At 31.2% G+C, this 24,495-nt stretch overlaps 1 protein-coding gene across 1 annotated transcript in view; it reads left to right on the forward strand.

Annotated features, from left to right (window-relative positions):
• Positions 1-1,842: 1,842 nt before the first annotated feature.
• Positions 1,843-24,495, forward strand: part of LOC115888328 (mycosubtilin synthase subunit C) — a 38,607-nt gene continuing 15,954 nt past the window's right edge. The window contains exons 1-4 of the mRNA XM_030908023.1: positions 1,843-1,995; positions 17,937-18,069; positions 18,541-18,694; positions 18,751-18,881. Of these exons, the coding sequence (XP_030763883.1) occupies positions 17,940-18,069; positions 18,541-18,694; positions 18,751-18,881 (415 nt within the window). The 5' untranslated portion in view covers positions 1,843-1,995; positions 17,937-17,939. The remainder of the gene's footprint in view (positions 1,996-17,936; positions 18,070-18,540; positions 18,695-18,750; positions 18,882-24,495) is intronic.

Genomic DNA, 24,495 nt, shown 5'->3' on the forward strand with positions numbered 1-24,495 from the left:
ACGAAGATGATTAAATCGGCGCAAAGTTGCCGCTTTGGGATATTCACCAAGATGCCATCAAAAAAGTTTTAAAAGTTTCCAGGATTGCTGAGTTTTTTGGGAAAAACGGATTTTTTTGATAATCAATTTTACTTTTTCCTGACGTTATTTTTTAGAAAATCAGAAAACTAATTGCACATTCTCATGGCCACTTTAATAGGCCTATCTGAGAGTATTTTTAGATTTTCAAATTAGCTGATAATTTGTGAGATATAGAGGCCAACTTATTTCTTTTAAATACGGACCTGCATTTTTTATTTTGGGTTTTGAAAGAACTCAGTCTCCTGAATACAATGATGTGCCACACATTATACTTTTTTTTGTTTTGAATATCTTAACAACAACAAAACTATTTAATTATTATTTAAAATAATTTCAAGTACGACTCTGGTTTTTTAAATTATTTAATCTGATTATATTCATCGCAGCAATAACTAATTACTAATTAACATTAAATAAGGGAAATTGAGCCAATCAAATAAATTATATCCAGGTCAGCAATTTAAAGCTGTTATTTTTAACTTTTTTTATTGTGAATTTGGAAATCTCAGTATGCGATCTAATAATATGCATAATATTAATCGTATCTAGTTATTATAAATAAATCAACTTCTACAAACTAGTTTCTAATGTTCTATATGTTCGAAAGCGTTACCACTCTCCCTACTGCACAAATTTAGTTTTCGTTCAATTTTATTTATAGCTCTTTGAACTTTCTTCTTATACTTCCGAAAGCATTTTGTATATTATTTTTTTATTATTTTATTGCATTTGATTTTCCATATTCAATATTTTACTCCACGCCATTGTTGAAAGCTTATATTGTAGCCAAGTTTGAAAGCTTATATTGTAACGACATTATAAGCACACATATATTGAAGACATATATTGTAACGATAACTTGACAATAACAATATTGTAACGATAACTTGAAATAAGTTTAAATAAATTGTGTTCAAATATCCGAAACAAAAAAGAAATATTAAGTGTGGTATATCATTGTACTCAGGAGATCGAGTTCTTAAAAGTAAAAAATGTAGGTCCGTATTTAAAAAAATTAAATTGGCCTCTGTATCTATAATTATCAGCTAATTTGAAAATCTAAAAATACTATTAGATAGCCCTTATAAAGTAGCTATTAGAATGTGCAATTAGTTTTTTGATTTTCTTAAAAGTAACGACAGGAAAAAATAAAATTCATTTTCAAAAAAATTCGTTTTTTCCAAAAAACTCAGCAATCCATGAAATTTTTAAAACTTTTTTGATGACATCTTGGTGAACGACCGACAGCGCAACTTTGCCCTAATTTAACCATCTTCGTATCTATTACGGTTTCCGAGATACCAATGCTCGTACCTCGAATTTGTAGCACCCTGTATAGACAGTTCAAAAGGAGATTCAAAAGAATTGCAGATATGGCTATCATAAACCGTTGACGTTATAGTTATAATAGACGTATTTAATGAAACTTAAATAGTTCTTTAATATTAACATAGAAATACACTTTACTACATTACGTAGTTATTAGCAAACAACGAGTACTAAAATCGTAATAAATTATGAGATAAATCAACCTCAATCCAAACCGCTAATTCACTTCGCCAACCCGACCCTGGTCAACAAACTCTCGGGATAATCCTACCGCCACCGATGAAGAACCACCAAGAACAGACATAAATTCGCCTATTCTTTCTCTTTCTATTACAAAGAAATACGAGCTTAACAGGTGGTACGTATGTCGCAGCCGGTAGTACCATCTACGTAATTGTTTCTTAACGATTTGAGTACTGTCCGTGCGCGGATTCGGCGTGTTTATTTGATTTTCGGCTTTCCGTCTGTCTGGAAGTGAATTTAAATAATTCGCGCGTGTTGATCGTCGAGATTTGTTTATTTCTATTTTATATTTGTTAGTATAGTGTGAATTGGTTTTGGAATTTGTCGAAAAATAATAAAAAGGTGAGTAGATTTATTTTATAAAATTTTTATAAAACTTAAATTTGTTAAAATTATTTAATTTTTTCTTATCACTGATATTTTTATTGTTTATATAATTTCGATTTATTACAGCAATTTTTATATCTAAAATTTTATTTAAATTATTCTTTCTTGAATTTTTGTTAATACCATTTTTAAAAATTTTTTAATTCACATTTTTTAGTTAGTTTGCAGTTATGTTTTATTTTATTATTTCATTTTGATTAATTTACTCTTAAGACTGTTTTTTAATTTTAATTAATTAGTTTATTTTTCTTTTTAAAATGAATATTTTCTTTACAACTACCCCTATAAGTTTATTTGCTTGGTTTGCTATGAGTTTCGGTCATGAATAAATTTTTATATTTATATTTTTTGAGTAAGTCTTTAAAAAATATTTTTGATACTTCCATGTAATACTGAATTATACATAGATATAGGTCAAAGAGATAGACTTTGAATTCAGTAAAATAATTAATATTCAATATAATTAAAAATAAATAAATAAAAAAGAAAATTTTTAAAATGAGTTATATTTTAGAATACTATATACAATTAGAAGCATAAAATAACACAATATTTTGTTTCAATTTCACCAAAATAATTAAAATATTTCATATACAGTTACTAGATGTGTAATTGTCCATGTTTAATATATGAAATAAAATTCAGTTAAATTTATTGTAAATAAACATTTAAAAATATTTTCTTGCATTTTACTGCTTCTTAGTAAAATCTATTTCATAATATTTTCTTGTAACATAAAGTTTCCAAGAAAAATGCCCATTTTTGTGCTCGTTACTACATATATGTATGTACTCAGCTTGCCCCCTGATGAAGAATCATATTTTTAACATAATTCTGACATAATTAAAAGGATTTTTATTATTAAATAGAAAAATTAAAAAAATATAATTTATTTAAAATATTTTTTATCAGATTTTCATTTTTAAGAACTATAATGTTTTTCGAATATACATATTTTTTTGATATTTAATTTTATGTACACAAAAAAAATCTATTAAATTTAGTTCAATGTTAATCTCTAGTAAAAAAAATAATTGAACCCATAATGATCTTGTAAAAACATTTTTGTACCACTTATTCTTAAAACAAATTTCATTTTTTGTCATTACATTTCAGAGTCATTAGGTCAAGGATAAAATTTCGCATTCTTTAAAAACAATATTTATTCTACTTTATTAGCACCTGAAAAAATATAATGTCCTGTTTAACTTTAATTAAAAAATTAAATAAAAAATCATTGAATCATTAAATCGATTTATCAACAGATTGTTATAAAAATTATTGGGAGATAAAATTTTTAAAATTTATTTAATTCATCTCAATTAGCACTTAAAAGAATTCTGAATTACGCGTTTTTAAGTAATTTTTAATTAAATTTGTAATGTCATTTTAATATGAATTTACCATCAAATAATTCAACATTAAATGAGTATTATGTTCATATCTCCAAATAAAATAATGCTAGGGTCCCCATATACGTAATATTAATTATTATTTGAGTTATATTGCAGAAGAAAATGTCTATGGTTAATAAAAAAGACAGAAAAAAGTCTAGTGAAGAAATCTGCATAATGGATTACGCAAATAAATACAAATATCTACATGTTGTAAATAGATGTGTGTCTGCATATTTTATTAGTATTAATTAATCTAGCTACTGAACTTTATGTACACATAAATAGAATGCAACTCGCTTATGAGCAGAAAAAATCCAGTAAAAAATTTACACCTCTCTATACACGTGACTTTTTTTACACTAGTCGTATAGTCATATTTTGGTCGTGGTCACAAATGTCTGTCTCAAAAATATTTCTCACTTAGTATGAGCTTTATACAATTATAATAATAAAGTTCTGATAATAGAATATGCCTTTTGAATTGAAAGTAAATTCATGATTGCATTATCAGTCTAAGTCAGTCTATTTAATCCTATTAGTAAGTAAGTAATGTACAACGAACTAGTAGACAGAAAAGACATTCTAATAACACAAAACTGGAAATAGTAGAAGAAAATATATATTTCGGACAACGAATACACAGCTCGGGATCTCTACTACCAGAAATCAACAGAAGAATTAAGTTAGTATGGAGTAGGTATGGAAGAAACTCGAACATATTCTAACATCTTCTAGAATGCCACTTTATATAAAGAAGAAAACATTCAATCAATGTGTAGTACCAGTCATGACCTATACTTGAGCAACCGTGTACACTTAAAACGGACGTTATGAAGAAAATGCAGGTCGCACAACGCTCAATGGAACGAAATTATGCGGGGAATAACCAAGAAAGACCTTAAAAGAATAGGGTGGATACGACAAAAATCCCAGGAAATAGATGTCATATACAGAATCAAATCCCTCAAGTGGCAATGAGCAGGACACCTGATAAGGAGGGACAACAGATGGACCACAAAAATTACAGCATGGTACTCACGAGGAATTAAGAGACCTAGAAGAAGACCAAACCTGAGATGGGAGCATGATATTAGGAAATTAACAGGGATAACTTGGTTCCCGTATAACCAACAATAGACAACATTGGGCTCAACTACAAAGAGAGCATCTAAATAAGCGAGGGAGGCTTATTGGACCATTATTGGAAATGGCTTATTGGAAACGATGATGAACATAAAAAGTGTTCTAATATCATAATAAAATGTTAAAACTTTGTACACTTATTGTTATTTTATGTTAATATTTCTATCTCTGTTTTAAAGTGTATTTTTAAGAAATGGGCAAAATAGTCGAGACTGTTGTTTTCAACAAATCAGCAACTTAGAGTTTCCAAAATGAGCAAAATTTTGGAGATTTTCGGTCCAAAAGGTTCTTCAACCGGCCACTGTTTTCGTCAGCAACAAAAAGTTTAGTCGATCAGTGGAAAGATCAATAGGTTTAAATATTTTGTCTGTGTTTTTGTTTTGGAACAGACTCCCCAGTTTTTTCTATCTGTATTTCGTGTGTCAAATCAACAAGTTTAGTTTCCAAATTTATTACTGACATTCTTATAAAAGTAGTAAAAGAATCTTCATTTATCCAGTCGGTCATGATTTTACCAGTTCTATAATTTAATCGCCGTCTTAAAATGAACTCAAACTGTGCCTTTGTCTTTTCAGAGTTTGCTTTTTACACGCAGTACTTTGGTACAGAATATTAAACTGTAACTTTGGGCTATAAAAAATCTATACACAATATAATAAACAAATCGTCAGGAAACATTGAATGCATGATTCAGGAAAGATTTTCAAAACCAAAGACGCGGTTTCAGTCCATTCAGTAATATTCGAGTTTGTTTTTGAAACTAAAAACATGTTTATGTTGCTATTTTTCTAAACAAAACTAGTTGTAATTGAGACTGACTGATGGAACTCCCCCTTAAATAATGTACCGGTTCTTCAGTTGTCATTCGAATGCCTCTTCGAAAAAAATTCGCACCTAGTAAAACAGGTTTTTTATGCATATGAGCTTCAGAGATTTGTTTGTGCTTATATAGTAAACAAAAACCCAAAACCCAAACGGGTCTCTCGCTGTTGGAATTACATGTACATTTTCTTGGCAGTCGTTGGGATCAGTCGACTATAATTATATGACTGACATAGACAGTCTTCTTTCACAATTTTAGCAGTACCTGCACATTTTTTACCCAATAAGACACCCCACGCATTCTCCTTTTATCATTTTCTTATAGTCTAATAACTAGGAGACTGAACCTTCTATATAGCTTTGTCAATAGCCTATCATTGCCTAGTACAAAAAATCGCACATTTGCCAAGCTGTCGACATAAAATATGTTCTTCATTTCTTCTTCAAATTGACACAATCTGCTCATGGATTTGTTCGTCAATCCCATCAGTTTTAGATACCTGTTAATGCCCTTTTAGTAGACCCACTAAAGCTTTGGCAGTCTTCTTGCCTTTGTTTATCGGATCTGCCCTAAATTTTGGCTACTATGAACTTTTTCGCTTGTCTCTGCCCTGATGAATTCCTCTACCATTCTAAAGATTTGTTGGAAATTCAGCGTTTTGTGGTCATTCTGTAGGCGCTGTTGCAGCGCCACAGAAGGGTTCTTGGGCTACGAATAGCACTGACGAGCATTGCTTGGCTATTTTATCTGTCATTCTTTGAATGAAAATCACAAATGTATAATATTAATTTAAGAATACCGGCTATTCAGTAAGAAGTGATTTCAAAATATATTAAAAAAACAATAAACTTTTATTGGAGCCAATTACTTCTGCAAATATTACCTTGCAATAATAGAGTGATAGTTCCCATTATTCTTTTTTTTTCTTTTAAATGCAGAAATCTTTAAACGTTCTTTATGTACCAAGGATAGTCGTTAGACTCTCAAGAAGCATTAATTTGAATTACAAGGCATTTTTTCTTGTACCTATATATACCAACAGCGAGATCAACTGAAAGTGTTAAATTCTTCGTTCACCCGTAGGTGTTAAAACATACTTTTCAATTTTAATAGTACCATAATAAAATTTGCTATAACCAAGTTTTATCTTCATGAGAGCTTTGATTGTCACAATAATATCCACATTATCCACAATTACATATTTGATTGTAAATAAAAATTGTTACATACTTATGAAATTCTACTTTAAATTCTAAATCCAAATAAACTGACCAACATACTGAATATTTATTAGCTATTTCAGATAGAAATACCGCAATGCAAGTAAGTATAGCAATAAAAATGGACAATTATATATTTGTTTGTTACGTTCAAATAGTTTTGTTTGCGAAACGACCTCCAGTTATTATTTTACATTAATAGTTTGTTATTATAAATAAAAACTTATATTATACCAATAATATACATTATATGGTATCAATTTTAGGATAAACTATTTTTTAATGATTTGTTTTTTGTATATTTCTTAATTATATTTTTTCATTTATCCATTCTTGGTTAGATTCATTTTCAGAGACTTTTTTAACACACTTTTTGATTATAATTTTATAACATTTGACATAATCTTTGAGGTTCTTTGACCTCTCAATTTTCAATTTATAAAAGTTTTTAAACGCACCGCGTTAGTATTTCATTTTGTCTTAAATTTAACTTAGCAATAACAAAATTATTAAAAGACAATATTTGGATTTAAAGTTCTACTTGTTTTATAATGGCTCCGCTAAGAGGCAATTGCCAGTGGATTTATCTTCTTCTTCTTCTTAAGGTGCATTGTGCCATGCAGATTCCTATTGTATTGTAGTGTAGGCGTTCATTTTTTCTTCCTCATCAGATGGTTATATTAATTGCAGCGACTTGGAGTGCTTGGAAGTCCTGTATGCCGGCCCAATGACTGAGTGAATATTTCTCAGCCAGGATAGCTTCTTTCGGCCTATTACCCTTTTGCTCCGCTCGATTTTACCCTGGAGAATTAGACGCTGAAAGTGAGAACGCTATCTCCTCGTAGGTTGTGTCCCAAATAGGCTATTTTCCTCTTCTTGATGATTTTGAAGATTTCAGGTTCTTCTAGATCAGCTCTTCTGAGAATGTCTTCATTCCTCACACGGTCGACCCAGGACACTCTTAGAATTCGTCGGTCGTAGGGTCGCAGGGGTCGTAGGGGATGTGGATTTATAGTTAAGTTTTATTACGTATTACCAAAATATCATATGCTGCAAGTTATTGGTATAAACTATTTTATTTTAAATGGACAGAAATATAAATGAAACAGACAGAAAAGACGTTCTAATAAATATCACAAAACTGGAAATAGTAGAAGAATACATATATTTGGGACAACTAATATACAGCTCGGGATCTCTACTACAAAAATCAACCGAACAATTAAGTTAGCTTGGAGTAATTATTACATGACCTGGCGAGGTCATGTGGCGAGAACATCTAAAGACAGGTGGACTAGAAGATTGTTAAAATGGCGACCTCGAGCAGATAAACGTAGCAGAGGCAGACCACCGACACGCTGGACCGATGATGTAAAGAAGATTGCTGGAAATTGGATGATGACGGCCCAAAATCGAGAGACATGGAGAAATATGGAGGAGGCCTACGTTCAGCAGTGGACAACGATGGCTACATGATGATGATGATGATGATGATGATGGAGTACTTATGGACGAAACATAATAAAATAGATTGATGAGAAAACATTCGACCAATGTGTACTACCAGTCATGACCTATGCATTCGAAACCTGGACACTTAAAACGGATATTATAAGGAAACTGCAGGTCACTCAACGCTCAATGAAATGAAATACGCTGGGAATAACCAAGAAAGACCGTAAAAGAATAGAGTGGATATGACAAAAGACCCACAGGTAATAGATGTCATCCACAGAATCAAATCCCTCAAGTGGCAATGATCAGGACAAACGGCAAGAAGGACGGACAACAGATGGACCACAAAAATTACAGCATGGTACTCACGAGAAATTAAGAGACCTCGAAGAAGCCTAAACATAAGGTGGAACCATGATATTAGGAAATTAGCAGGTATAACTTGGGCCCGCATAGCTAAAAATAGACCACAATGGGCCCAACTACAAAAAGAGCATCTAAATATGCGAGGGAGGCTGCACCATTATTGGAAATGGTTGAACAAGCTGAGAATGATGATGATAATGATGATTTTAAATGGGACACATAATGCTTAGGCAAATTTGTTTATGGACAAAAAGAAACTGACCAGCTGGTTTCTGTTTTGATTTTAAATCAGTGGCATTTTACAAAAAAAAATATTTTTCAGATTTGTGTTTCAGCGGCGAAATACTTTTTTTCAAGAAATGAATGCACCACGAAGGTAACATAGATAAAACCATTATTTCCAAATATAAAACATTCACTGTGGCTGATTTATTCCATTCGCTACTTTAACCTGTTTAAAATTTGCACTATCTAATATCTGTATATGTATTTACCATTGTGAAGGATAAAGTTACATAAATGGAATTATACGGACTTTAAAATTAACATTCAAAACCGTTTTTCGATTTCGTTGTCATAAAAATATACCATTAAAAACTTTAACTTTCTTTTATTACCGAGTTATAATTAACTTAATAACTGTGCGGATTTTAATTGATATTGAGTAATTAAGGCACAAGTGTTTTAATTAAAAGCAACTTGAAAAAAATGCTAAAAAATGGTATTATATAAAATTATATTAATGCCTCTGGAATAAATTTCCAGTCACATTGTACATACATATAAAAAGAAAAGTTAAGCAAAAAACTGAGAAGTGATTTTTTTAATGATACCTAAAGTTTTTAAACTCTAACTTTAGTGTGGTTTTTGTATGATTCGATATGTTTTTTTTTGGAAACTGACATTGACAATTGTTAGTATATGACGTCAATTAGGATTGATTGATGTATTCAATTCTTGTTTTCGGTCAATGGCTGTTTCACCAGAAATTACCTACTATAACTTTGGATGTTTAAATGACACCCTTGCTAATTTTTACTTTATTCGATAGAAAATGACACTGAATAGAATATCATATGTCAACCTTTAACATTTTTGCATAGAGTTTATATAAGAAAATTGTAACATGCAGTTCATAACGAAAATTTGACTCAAAATACCAAGTGTGTGGTACCAAATTATTCGTAAAAAAATGCTTTTTCCAAATATGCTAATGAGCCACCCTCGTTTCATTTGAAAAAATTGAGATATGATAAAAAATACGATTTGGGCATCTTTTACCCGGCCAGGACAAGACACGAAAAACATTAAACGATCAAATATATTTTTCCAAAGCTTCTTGATTAAAAATGAGTATTTTTAACACATCCATGGCACTCTAGATTCCAATTTAAAATACGATTTTTTTAAGTGAAAATAGCCAAAGTTGATATATGATATGTCATTCTTTTCTCTATTTATATATGAGTGTCATTTTCTATTGAATAAAGTAAAAAAATACAGAGGTGCCATTTAAAAATCAAGAATTGTAGTAATTTAATAAGTGGCGGAAAACAATTAAATAGGTCAATCAGTCCTAATTTATGCCATATACTAACATACAAAATCTCGTTTTTTTATCTGAAAAAATAAAAAAGTTATAGGGGATTTTAACGCTGCCTAACAGCCTAAAATTTGCCTGTGAATTAAAATGACAGATACAACTGTCACTGTCAGGGAGGCTCCCAACTGTACACATTTACTATATATATTTTCTTAGTTTTTTTTTGTCTCTAATTAGCACCTCGAAAAATTAATAAACATTAACATTGGCATGTTCTTGATCTGAGCCGAGGTTATAGACAGGTACCAATGTTCTAAAACAACATATAGGTACACACAGTCTGCTCGGAAGTACCCTTGAAAACGGCAATATCTTGCGAAACGTTTGTTTGATGGTTTGCCTTTACCGGAAAAAGGTTTTGAAATTTTCCATTTTGAAGGTTTTAAAAAACGAATTAATGAGTTCTTTAAAGTACCGCTCAAGATGTAGATTAGCTAGTTAAGTGTTAATATATTCTATTTCTTTTATTAGCAAATTAATAAATTAGCTGTTACACGATTTGAATATTTATTTGCCGTATATTAGTTGGTTAAATGTCTATTAGTCAACATTGAGTTTAAAGGTTTCACACACGTCGATTCCGTTCGGTCAGACAGTCTCAGTTCAGCTTCATTCAGAACTTCGAAATTACTGGAATAAATTAGTGGTTTCAATTAGCGGTGAAGTTTGTTCCTCTAATTTCAATGTAAGCATTTAGAACGTCAAAATTAGTGGTATAGTCTATAAAATGAATAACATATGAATAACTTTGAATTCTGACCGTTATTTTTTACCAACATGGCAAATATAAAATCCCTCTGTCAAAAAAGTTACTGATATTCTTTAAATTGAGTGTCTGAACGAATCAGATAGGTAACTCTTTTTACTTTCGTGAAATAGAACAGGAAAATAATGAAACAAGTGACAGTTCTTCCTCTTCTTGCAAAAATTAGCACGAAATGTCATAATTGTCAAAAGTAAAATGTCATCGGCTTTTGACATTTCTAAATATCAGACCAATGCCGTCTCTAACAGAACTGCCACAGAGCGAGATTTATGACGCCACACTCGCTAGTTAGATACAACGGATTAATAAATATGTTGTAGAATACATGGAAAACATAATTATTCCTCGTATTTTTGGTTTGTGTTTTAAAAATGATATAGTTTACATGAAATATACATAATATACAGTTAATAAATACAATATATACCTATTTATAGTAATAAATACTTTGGCAAATAAACTATGAACCATACAAATGCAGCAAATGTTTTACAATATACAAATATTGAATAGGTACATAAGACAATGGGTAAAATGTAAAATATACAGGGTGAGTTTCCTACGATGTTCTCTATGGGTATCTCGGAAACTACTGGAGATAGAGAGTCGGTTAAATGGGGAAAGAATTGCAGTTTTGTGGGGTCACAGATATGCGTCTTTCAGATTTTTGAAAAACTCCAAGACTTACTAGATATTTCGAAAAAAACAAATTTCGGCTATTTTAAAAATTGTCCCTAACTCCATTATAAGCTATTTTAGACAAAAAGTTTTCAGATAAAAGTTGTAGATAATCACATCCTTTTTAAAGCCTGTCATTTTTGACATATGACACAAACATATGTTTTTTTAAATGGAAACCATAGTTGGCCATGACTTAAGCTTTTCAGCGATATAAGTTGTAATATGTTTTCTTCGAAAAATTACAGAGTTATAGCCAATTCTTAGCATTTTTAAACAATTTCACTTAGTTAGCCATGGAAACAAGTTTAATCGTCTTTGCTCTCAGAAATGTGAAGCTGTCACATCCAAACTTTGTAAATTAAAATAAACAAAAATTGTAAATATTAATTTTTCAAATGAAGAAAAGCGTGTAGATACTCCCGCATCATTAGAGTGGTTCCTCCCCCCCCCCTCATAATGAAAGAAATGTTAAAAATTATTTATATTATAATTATGCAAACTCAGGGATAGAAAGAGGTGGACCAATTGTATGGGCCTCCTCAATCACCTGACCTATCCATTTTAGATTTTTTTTTATGTGGTATGGTTAACAATAAGGTTTACAAAAGAACTTGTGAATTAAGAGAGGTACTCGAAGTGGCGGTACGAGAGAAGTTTAATTAAGTCGACCGGTCCTTCTATGAGAATAGGTAGTAATTCAGTTTTAAAAAGATGCAACTCAAAACAATGGCGGATTTTTTGAACATTTTCTAAAATAACTTAAAGTGTATGCAGTGATATTATTTTTTAAGTTTTAGTTTGTGTAATGTAAATTGTAAGGAACCGTTTAGTAATATACTATACTACTATAACGTTTTATAAGTTTTATAAATCATAATAGAATAAGATTACCATGCAATCCAATTGAAATTAATCAAGAAAGATCAGAATTGGCTATAACTAAATGTAACGGTTAACGTATCCTCGAAAATGTATGGTCAAAAAAGTTGAACCAATAATCCTACACGCTTTTCTTCATTTGAAAAATTCATATTTACAATTTTTGCTTATTTTAATTTACGAAGTTTGGATGTGACAGCTTCACATTTCCGAGAGCAAAGACGATTAAACTTGTTTCCATGGCTATTTAAGTGAAATTGTTTAAAAATTATAAGAATTGACTATAACTAAATGTAACGGTTAACGTATCCTCGAAAATGTATGGTCAAAAAAGTTGAACCAATAATCCTACACGCTTTTCTTCATTTGAAAAATTCATATTTACAATTTTTGCTTATTTTAATTTACGAAGTTTGGATGTGACAGCTTCACATTTCCGAGAGCAAAGACGATTAAACTTGTTTCCATGGCTATTTAAGTGAAATTGTTTAAAAATTATAAGAATTGACTATAACTCAGTAATTTTTCGAAGAAAACATATTTTAGCTTATATCGCTGAAAAGCTTAAAAAACGGCGCTTTTTATGAAGTCATGGCCAACTATGGTTTCCATTTAAAAAAAACATATGTTTGTGTCATATGTCAAAAATGACAGGCTTTAGAAGAAAACGGAGGGCACAGTCTCATTAAGGATGTGATTATCTACAACTTTTATCTGAAAACTTTTTGTCTAAAACAGCTTATAATGGAGTTAGGGACAATTTTTAAAATAGCCGAAATTTGTTTTTTCCGAAATATCTAGTAAGCCATGAACTTTTTCAAAAATCTGAAAGGCGCATATTCATGACCCCACAAAACTGCAATTCTTTTCCCATTTAACCGACTCTCTATCTCCAGTAGTTTCCGAGATACCCATAGAGAACATCGTAGGAAACTCACCCTGTATTTTAAATTTTGGGGTTTTAAAATCGATCTAATTTAACAAAAAACATTCAATATCTACTAATAGTGATGTATTGTTATTAATGTTCGAAAAATTATATTTGCAAATAATACAGCATCATAGAAAAAAGGCGTCAGAGATGGCTATGAAATAAAGATCGCTGTCATTTTATATGTATAATTATTCTAAAATTTTTGATTTTCTTGCGATTTAGGTTCGGGAAAAACGCTGATTAGGTAAGTTTTCATTTGGTTTTCCATTATTTTTATTTGGTTTAAAAAAACGTTTCGGCTAACATTATAGCCTTCATCAGTGTTGTGTCATATGAAAAAAATAGTGTCGAATATAATCGATACTACACACCACACACCACACACCACACACCACACACCACATAATGTTTACTGCAATTTATAAACTAATATAAACTAGTCAAAAGATGACCACATATTTTTAAAATTATTATTCTTAACACTAAAACTATCTACATTGACTATGGAGTACGATTTCAGCCATATTGTAAAACATTTGCTGCATTTGTATGGTTCATAGTTGATTTGCCAAAGTATTTATTACTAAAAATAGGTATATATATTGTATCTATTAACTGTATATTATGTATACAGTACGTCTGTCCGTTCTGTAGCTACGGGGTATCCGTGAGAGGGGAATAATCAATCAATAAAAATTCGACAAATTTGCAAGTAGCCAATAAAATGTGTGGGCGGAGCGATTTGCGGTGACGTACTCGTCAAGTCGACGTATAAAATATATTGCGGTTTATTTAAATGTTTTTTGTCCGCATTCCTTTCATAGACACAGATCCAGCAGACGTACTGTATTTCATGTAAACTATATCATTTTTAAAATACAAACCTAAAATACGAGGAATAATTATGTTTTCCATGTATTCTACAACATATTTATTAATCCCTAGTATCTAACTAGCGTGACGTCATAAATCTTGCTCCGAGGTTGTTCTATTAGAGACAGCATTGCGTCAGCATGGCCGCAAGTTGCTAACCTAATAAAATTAACACTAGAAAAGCCCGCGGGAACTGTCAAATTCAAAGTTATTCGTTTCACAGACTATAGTAATTTTCAATTAGTAGAAAAAGTTATTAAACTTTTAACTTTTTCCACTTATTACTTTTTAATACTTCAAAATTTGCGTGTAGTGTCATTTTGATCTTTGAGACACGGCCTTGAATTTCAGCGGCGAGACGTATGCGAAACGGCCGTGACGCGCGAGCTAGCGAGAGGAGGAGTGATAGCGGCAGTGTTGCCACAGCTACCCCATTGGGGGTAGATCTGCCCCTTTGTAAAACAATTTAACCCCGCTATCTCGTGATAATCTACCCCGATTAAAAATAAGCTTGTGGCAACACTGGTTAACGATCTGTGCCATACGCGGCTAAGTAAATCACTATAATAAACTTTATATACTGTACTAACCTGGATTTCGTGCATATTTTCATCGGTAGGTTTGTAGCTTCTTAATAACGCTCTAGGTAAAGCATCTAGCTCATTTGTCAGCTCAGGATTAGAATTTAGAGTTAGTAACTCGCATTTTCATTGGAGGACACTGTCATATTTATTTCAAACCAATAATCAACGAGAATATTCGTATAATTTAATAAAATTACTATAAATAATTACTTTTTTGTAACTCAGCTGTAATTTCTGTATTATTAATCCGGTAAATGATGAAGATAAACAACTGTGATTGATTAAAATTTTATTTTAAGATGAAACTTTTGTTATAGTCTGTGAAACGAATAACTTTGAATTTGACAGTTCCCACGGGCTTTTCTAGTGTTAATTTTATTAGGTTAGCAACTTGCGGCCATGCTGACGCAAAGCCGTCTCTAATAGAACAGCCTCGGAGCGAGATTTATGACGTCACGCTAACATAATTATTCCTTATATTTGACTATGGCTGAAATCGTACTCCATAGTCAATGTAGATAGTTTTAGTGTTAAGAATAATAATTTAAAAAAATATGTGGTCATCTTTTGACAAGTGTATATTAGTTTATTAATTGCAGTAAACATTATGTGGTGTGGGGTGTGAATATTTTATATGCAATTTTTTGGATTATATTCGACACAATTTTTTTTATATGACACAACACTGATGAAGGCTATAATGTTAGCCGAAACATTTTTTTTAAACCAAAAAATAATGAAAAACCAAATGAAAACTTAATCAGCGTTTTTTCCAAACCTAAATCCCAAGAAAATCAAAAATTTTAAATAATTTTACATTATAAAATGACAGCGATGTTTATTTCATAGCCATCGCTGACGCATTTTTTTCTATGATATTGTATTATTTGCAAATATAATTTTTCGAACATTGATACTTGCAAAATATATGTACATATAAATTTTGTGAATGCAAATAATAATACATCACTATTAGTATATATTGAATGTTTTTTGTTAAATTTGATCGATTTTCAAACCCCAAAATTTAAAATATATTTTACATTTTGCCCATTATCTTATGTACCTATTCATTATTTGTATATTGTAAAACATTTGCTGCATTTGTATGGTTCATAGTTTATTTGCCAAAGTATTTATTACTATAAATAGGCATATATATTATATTTATTAACTGTATATTATGTATATTTCATGTAAACTATATCATTTTTAAAATACAAACCAAAAATACGAGGAATAATTATGTTTTCCATGTATTCTACAACATATTTATTAATCCGTATCTAATTAGCGTGACGTCATAAATCTCGCTCCGAGGCTGTTCTATTAGAGACGGCATTGGTCTGATATTTAGAAATGTCAAAAGCTGACAACTTTTTTGACAATTATGCCATTTCGAGAAGAGGGGGTGACTTGAGAACTGTCACTTGTTTTATTATTTTCCTTTTCTATTTCACCAAAGTAAAAAGAGTTACCTATCTGATTCGTTCAGGCACTCAATTTAAAGAATACTTAAAGAATATCAGTAACTTTTTTGATAGAGGGATTTTATATTTGCCATGTGGGTAAAAAATAACGGTCAAAATTCAAAGTTATTCATTTTATAGACTATAACAACATTCTGACACATTGTTAAATAAAAACTTTTTATTTAACGATGAATTCTTTGTAAAAAAGTACTGGACTTAGTTTTTATCTTTTCGATAAGTTAATACGATAAGATACCGAGATACAAGGAGAGTCGAAAAATGCAACAATTTGCCCAATTTGTCCTGTATTTCAGGAACTCAGGGAGCTAGAACAAATCTGAGTGTAGCAGCTTTACTTTCATAAAAAAAGGGGTAGAGTGATGTGAAAACCGCATCTTTGGGACACCCTGTTCATTTATTAATAAGAGATTGGATTAGAAAATCTTCTTATATTTTTAATTAAACTCAAAAGACGTAATAAACTACTTTAGTTGAATCATGCAAAGCATGTCATAAACAAGATATTATTTAGCACTTAATTGTTAATCAAAATACTATTTACGCGATTTAAGATTGATTCTACTGAAAAACTTTGACGCACATTCATAGTAGCCTTTTGAATATTAAAACAGAAGTTGCATTAAAATTATAGAATTAATTTAGTATTAAATTACGTTATTTCACGATCTTAGTTCATTCAGAATAATGAATCAGAAAAAAAAAACAATAACTCGAATATCAAGCTTAAATATGACATTTTTTCTATGAAATGGCCTGTTGACGTGTTGGCAGTCTAATTATTTTTATAAAAAAAGTATTTTTTTTTCATATTGAATATTTTAAAATATTTTGTTTTGTGTTCTTGCACAAGTACATAACTGATTGTTTATTGTTAGTTATTAGTAAATTAACAAATCATTTAATAAATTATTCATAACAGGAAAACGTTATTTACAACTACTTTAAAGCAAAATGAGTTTAATATAATAATTACTTTTTTATTAATTCAAATTATTTTTAATTGTCTTGTTATGAACAATTCAGATGAATTGTACCATTGACAAATTATTTATTTTTACTAAAGTCGGGTTCTCACTTGCCTGTTTAACTGAAGCTTAAAAAATACTAGATACGCTACTGAAACATCTATATCAAATCGAAGTACCCTACTTATTTTTGACAAGAGCTAAATAAAAGCAAAAATACAAAGAAAAATATATAATTAGTTAATTCTAAGTGAATTCCATAATTGACTAATATACTTCACTTAATATTATACAGGGTGAGTCTTAAATAAGTGCAAATATTTTTAGGGGTAGTAAAAAATTTGGAATTTTTTGAAAGACTTTTTGGATTTTTTTTAATTTTTAGTTAAAAAACATAATTTGTTGATAATATTGTAACATAGGCAGTAGATTGAATTTACAAGAAAGAAAATCCAGAAAAGACCCAGTGGTTCTGAAAATTTTAGCAAAGAATAATTTTTTTATTGTTGTTTTAGAGTTGTTTTATTTTCAAAATAAAACAACCCGGTTATTTTGAATTTATTTGAAAAACAGTAAAGAGAAAATATGTTTCTTTTAACGACCCTGTATAATTACATCTCAGTGAAAAGTTATATTAGGTTAAGTTTCATTCATATTTGTCTTGAAACGCCTTGTATACTTACAAACTTATATTTTTCTTTCTTTTGATTTCAGGATATGGGAACTATTCCACAACTGTCGATCATAAAAGGGCCTACTAGGCCTCTGAATCCAAATTTTCTACATAAACTCTTCGAAAACGTTGCCAACGGACCTTTTGGACACAACACAGCATTAATCTTTAACGGTAAATGATTATTTCAATGACTAATACTATACGATCGAAAAAAAAACGGCATCAAAGGAGGCTGAGGAATCACAATCAATGATAATTTTGGTGAGATCAAGCCACAGATGTATTTACTTGGCCTGTACTCTTTTTCAAATAGCGCTTACTGTCCGTTGGCCTTAAGAAGATTGTAATTTATTTTTATTTTGAGTAAAAATTATTTTTAAATGGTGTAGTTTAAAATTCGAGATTTTTTTTTGAAATAGATTTGTGTGTTTGGAAACGTTATATCCTTTTTTAATCTTTCTATAATTAGTTTTCATTTTTGACAAGTCAATTTTTAGTAAATGACGTCTAGACATTAACCTCACCAAAATTATCATCGATTGTCATTCCCCAGCCGTGTTTGACGCCGTTTATTTATCGTATGGTACTTTTTTATATTAAGCTCTAAAATTAATCTTTGAATTCTTTAATAATCTTTCACAGAAAATGAAAGCTTAAAGCAACATACATACCAACAAGTCGACAAATTGACAAATCAACTGGCCAGAACAATTCAGCAATCAATCATCAACAACAATTTACCTAAGAACCAAGATGGAGACTACATCATCGCTGTCAATTTACACCCTAGCGATAGGTGGGTATATTTCTGACAGTAAAAATTTTAGTTTTCTAATAATGTTATTATTACAGCCTTGTGATTACACTGCTGGCAATATGGAAAGCTGGATGTGCTTATCTGCCTCTGGATCATGCCTTCCCTGGTCCCAGAATAGAGCATATTTTAAGAGAATCCAAGCCAGTTATGGTAATATATGATGAAGGTAAGTGTGTAAAAATTTGTAAAGAAAGTGAGAAATAGAAAGGGAAAATATGTAATATATGTTTTACTTTATTTGAATATACCTATTTTTTGTTAAATGTATTAAAATTTTCATACATTTGATAATCTGGATTAATCGATATAGTACCTAAATAAAAATACCCTGTGTCTATTCTTAAATTTAAAAAATAAAAAATAATTTTTTCCATAAAATAAAGGAAATAAGTTTATCAGCAACTAAATATTTATTTCAAATTGTAATTCTTCAACAGTTTTTCAAGTAGGTCATTTATATGCGGTGATGCGTATGTATATTATTGCCTATTTAAGAAAAGTATTGATATAGGTCAGGGCAATGATAGTTTCATGAGAACAAGCATCTTGAGACGATTCTAATTTATTAGTCTACCTCATTAAATTATATTCTCAGCACGCGGACTTGCTAGCACTTGTCTGTTTAAAGAACTACAAGTAGTATACAGGGTGTCCTTAAAGAGTACAGTCATTTCGGGTAATTTTATTATCCCATATAAATTCATAATTAAAAGTTTTTTTCTACAAACGTCAATAAAAATGTAATTTTTAACGCATGCTCTCAGTGCCATGTAAATGTGACATTATGTCACTGATGGTAAAAGCCATTTACTTTTAGCACTGGTGCTAAAACTAAGTCACGTGATCTACTTTTAACACTGAAGCGATAATTGAAAAAAAATAAGAAAAATCAAGTCAACGTAAAATAATTATTTAACCAAATTAAATGTACAATTAGTGAAATTACAATTGGAATAAGTATTCCAGGTCAAGGTATTCCATGACCAATTTCATTTATAGCTGTAGCACAAGTAGAAGTTATCTCTGACGTGAATCTTGTACAAAGATTAGAAACAATGGTAGTATCCGCTGAGGTTCTGGATAAAATTTGACCTGCAATACTCGTTTTATTTCGTAAAGAGTCTTCTATATAACCCTCCGCTACGGTACTGAACTTCCGTCCACCGTGTCGCTTAATTGTATTAAGATTAGCTCCAGAATCTGCCAGCAAACTAGCCGAGGATCTTCGGAAGCAATGTCCAGTATAAAGATGAGAATCGGGCAAATTTAGAAATTTAGCAATGTTGGCAGGCATCTTACCAAATGTATTGATTCTAACTGGAGTCGTGGCACATTTATTCCTAATATATTTTATAAATATTCTTGAATAGTTGATGGTCGCTGGACGGAGAGCTTTGTACTTTTTGTAATAATTCAAATATAACGTACCAGTAATAACAAATGTTCGTTCCACATTAGTTTTTGTATCTGAAATATGCACGATTAATGAAGTTCCTACATCCTCGATATTATTTAATTTCAAGTTGCATACTTCTTCACGACGGCATGCTCCAAATATACTGAAAATTACGGCAACTTTTTTCATAAGGTATATTTCATCCAACGCCTCTGCAAGAAATTTGTCGATCTGTTCTCTGGTTAATATTTTCGACTTCTTTGGACGATATCCCTCACCTTTTCGCTTTAAAAAAGCAATAAACCTGTAATATTTGCTTATGTCCTGATTGTTAATCTTTATCATCGTCTTGACCATGGAATAATTTGACCAAAGCGTTGACGATTTCCATATTTTGGACTTTTCTTCGAAGTATGCCAAAAGTACTTTTTCACTGAACTTGCTAGTTTCACTAACATTTTTTAGGTCACACCATCTCAAAAATCGATTATATGAAAACTCGTACTGATCCTTGGACTTGCTGCGTAATAAATCAAAAGTAATTCTATTAGCCACTTCTTCAATTTCTGCTGGGAAACACTCAGTTTCTTGATCACTTTCTATCATTTTACAAGAGTTGAAGCTCAAATTTGACATTAGTTGACAACAAATGATCGAATGTTGGGAATCTTTCAATTACCCTAGCAACCATAAACTTCATAATTAATATGATTTCAGAATGACATATTATGAATTATTCATTAACGTGTTCATTAACGTAAAAAGCCATAGTAAAAAGTCATAATACCTTGATATATACGAGCATAAACTTGTTTGTAGAAAAAATAGTGTATGATACCTATGTGTGCTAAAAGTGATTTTATTTTGTTCGAAGGGATGGGAGCCAATTCCAAGCTTCCCTTCTCACAAAATAAAATACCACTTTTAGCACTTTGTAAAATCGCTTATTTCTAGGGCTTACTCAACCGGGTCTCACAATGCAAATTCACCTCAAATATCCATTTAGTTGGTCATTGGCAAGCAGGCTCTCATTGTACATGAAAATAACAAAACAAACATTTAGTGATCTGGATAAAATTGATAGTTAAATAGTAAAACTCACCCGGGGGTACTCCGCCCCCTAGCCACTGGTATTCTATTCAATATATCCCATTCTTCCATCTAATTCAAATATTATTCGGATCTATTGGTTAATCTTCAACAACTAGCTGGTGTCATCTGAAATAAGTATAGGGGCTTTCCCCGGACGCAAATCTGCAGCTAAACAGATTCGCATCCCTAATAGTCAAAAAGACTCGTATCCTTAATAGTCATAAAGACTCGAATCCTAGTACTCAAAAGACTCGCATCCTTAATAGTCATAAAGACTCGCATCCTTCGCATCCTTAATAGTCTTAAATACTCGCATCCTAATAAGCTTAAAGACTCGCATCCTTAATAGTCTTAAATACTCGCATCCGAATAAGCTTAAAGACTCGCATCCTTAAGAGTCTTAAATACTCGCATCCTAATTAGCTTAAAGACTCGCATCCTTAATAGTCTTAAATACTCGCATCCTAATAAGCTTAAAGACTCGCATCCTTAAGAGTCTTAAATACTCGCATCCTAATAAGCTTAAAGACTCGCATCCTTAATAGTCTTAAACACTCGCATCCTATAGTCAAAAAGGACTCTCAACCTTAGTCCAAAGACTCGCAACCTCCAAATGTCAGCTCTGTGACAAAATACAACACAACACCAGAACAACACTACTTAATAGCCAGCCGTCCCGTCTACTACTGACTGACCTGCCGCGCGCCGGCAAGCTAAGCCTCCTCTTACATCACATTTTTACCTGATCACAAATATTTACATCGCTTGCCAATGGATCATACTATTTTCTCTAATCGACTTTCAAATTAATAGAGTGTTCTAGCATTGCTAGATAAATAAATAGAAAGTTTCCGAATTATAAAACCATTATAAAACTTATATCATAAATAACTATTCTAGTGTCAAATTTTACAAATAAATAGCTAGTAGTATTATTTAAGTCTCCTGTAAGAGTGAGACAACAAAACAGATTATGAAGTTATAAAAAAAAGGATATAGATAAACATGAACTTTCGTGTAGTCAAAAAGAAGTGGAGAGACTAATCCTAAAATCACGGTCTTTTTGCCGAGGAGCAAGGGGAAAGTCATCACCTACCTGACGAGAGTGCTGAGCCTTATCTAGGCTCAGAAATCCAGTGTAAGGACATCGAGTTGGCGAGTCATCAACTCGAGGGAGGAGGGTCAGGTACTCACAATAATAATTGACCTCAAATCCAAGAAGGCAATAAAGAAAGAGGAATATATTCTCTATTATAGATACAGGTCAACACCGGTATCAGATCTAAGGAGAGACCAAGTTAAAGAGGTGGAGAAAATGGAGACAGATCCTCAGAGGACACCTCAGCCAAAGGCAAGCTCCTCGACTGTGAAGGGCACGGAGGGCCAAATTCCAACCGTGGAAGGGTGTATACCCTCGGAGGAAGAACATCTGTTGTTAGAGGAGGATGTGAAATACCCTGTCTCCCCTACAATAAGAAAATGTATGATGGGTTATAGACTGATAATAAGTTATAACTCAGGGAAGGGGGGTACAATAGATTTTTAAGGTCGCAGTAATTAACACCCCCTCTCACTCAGTCAGACTCATTCTACAAACCCAGTTTTCGACCATTTATTACTTTAAATGTCACATTTGACAGATATCCGAGAGCATCAAGTTATTTTTTTGTTATTTTTGATCTAATTCAATACATAAAATATCCCCAAACGAAAATTGGACCCAAATCAATTCTTATTATTTAAAAATGACGAGTTTGCGCCACCCTGTATGTTCCGGGCAAGGAAAAGCAATCAATCTTCGCGTTTTAATAGACATAACTCTTAAAACTTTTTCACCTTGGTATTTCTTTTAGGAAAAAAATCACTGCTTATAGTACCAGCGGTATAATAAAATGGTTCTTACATGGCTATTACTACACTATTTTTTGCATACGAAATAAATTTAATTATTTTGTCCTTAAATATATAGGCAGCGAGAAATACGTATACATAGCATTAAAGACAATTTTTTTATTAAATTTATATTTCCTTGTATTTTAGATTTTTTCGAAATATATATTATAACCAACAAGTTAAAGTCGTTTGAGATATATAGCACTTATTAGTTATGTTAATAGAAACAGTTATTACAAATTAAAAAAGGGTAGTAATAAGTTATGAGCTTTTCCTTAAGACATAAATTTTACTTTGTGTAATACCGGGTGCGTCTCAAAAGTGGCTCACCCCTATAACTTTTTTACTTTTTCAGATAAAAAATTGAGATTTGGTATATTAATATATGACATAAATTAGGATTGATTGACGTATTCAATTGTTTTCTGTCACTTTCTGTTTCGCCGGAAATGACTACAACTTTTGATTTTTAAATGGTACCCTCGGTTTTTTGTTGCTTTATTCGATAGAAAATGATACTCTGAATAGAATGACATACCATATGTCAACTTTGACATTTTAGCATATGGTTTATTTGGAATTATAACATGGAGTTCATAACGATAACTTGACTCGAAATACCAAGTGTGTGGTATCAAATTATTCGTAAAAAATGCCTTTTCCAAATATGCTAATGAGCCACCCTCGTTCCATTTGAAAAAATTGAGATGTGATTCAAAATACGATTTGGGCATTTTTTAACCAGCCAGGGGCGCTATTCTGTATAATCGTCGGTATCGGTAAGTTACCGACAGCTATTGGTACGTATTTGTATATAGTAAACATGTGTTGATTGTTGTTGTCATAGTTACCGATCGGCCCTATGACAGATATCGCAACTTTGTACCGACGACTCTCGGTATTTCTACCGTGAGGTTGACAAGGGCACGGTAGAGATACCGATTTTCGTCGGTACAAATTTGGGATATCTGCCATAGGACCGATCGGTAACTATGACAACAACAATTAACACAGTGTTGGGAAAATTCGAATTAAATAATACGACTAATTCGATAGTAAATTAAAACTAATTCGAATTATCTTTTTCGATATAATTGAGATAAAAAGTAGTATTTTATATTATATCTGTGGTAACTGAATTACAAATGAACATAAAACATAACCTCTTATGGACGAATACGAATATTAGTAATTAGTATAGTACTATTAGTAGTATTCTTTCGTTCTGAACGAACTGAAAATTTTCACTTAAACTGATTTATAAAGGGAATCGACAAAGAAAGGAACGATCCGATATAGAAAAATCCAGAAATCATTGTTAGTCAAAAGTGGAGAGACTAGGCTCAGAAATCCGAATAATAAGTCATCACCTCGCAACGATGATATGCCGAGCCTCCTA

The sequence above is a fragment of the Sitophilus oryzae genome, unplaced genomic scaffold (assembly GCF_002938485.1).
Source record: "Sitophilus oryzae breed Bouriz unplaced genomic scaffold, Soryzae_2.0 scaffold_732_pilon_pilon, whole genome shotgun sequence".
NCBI classification, from domain to species: Eukaryota; Metazoa; Arthropoda; class Insecta; order Coleoptera; family Curculionidae; genus Sitophilus; species Sitophilus oryzae.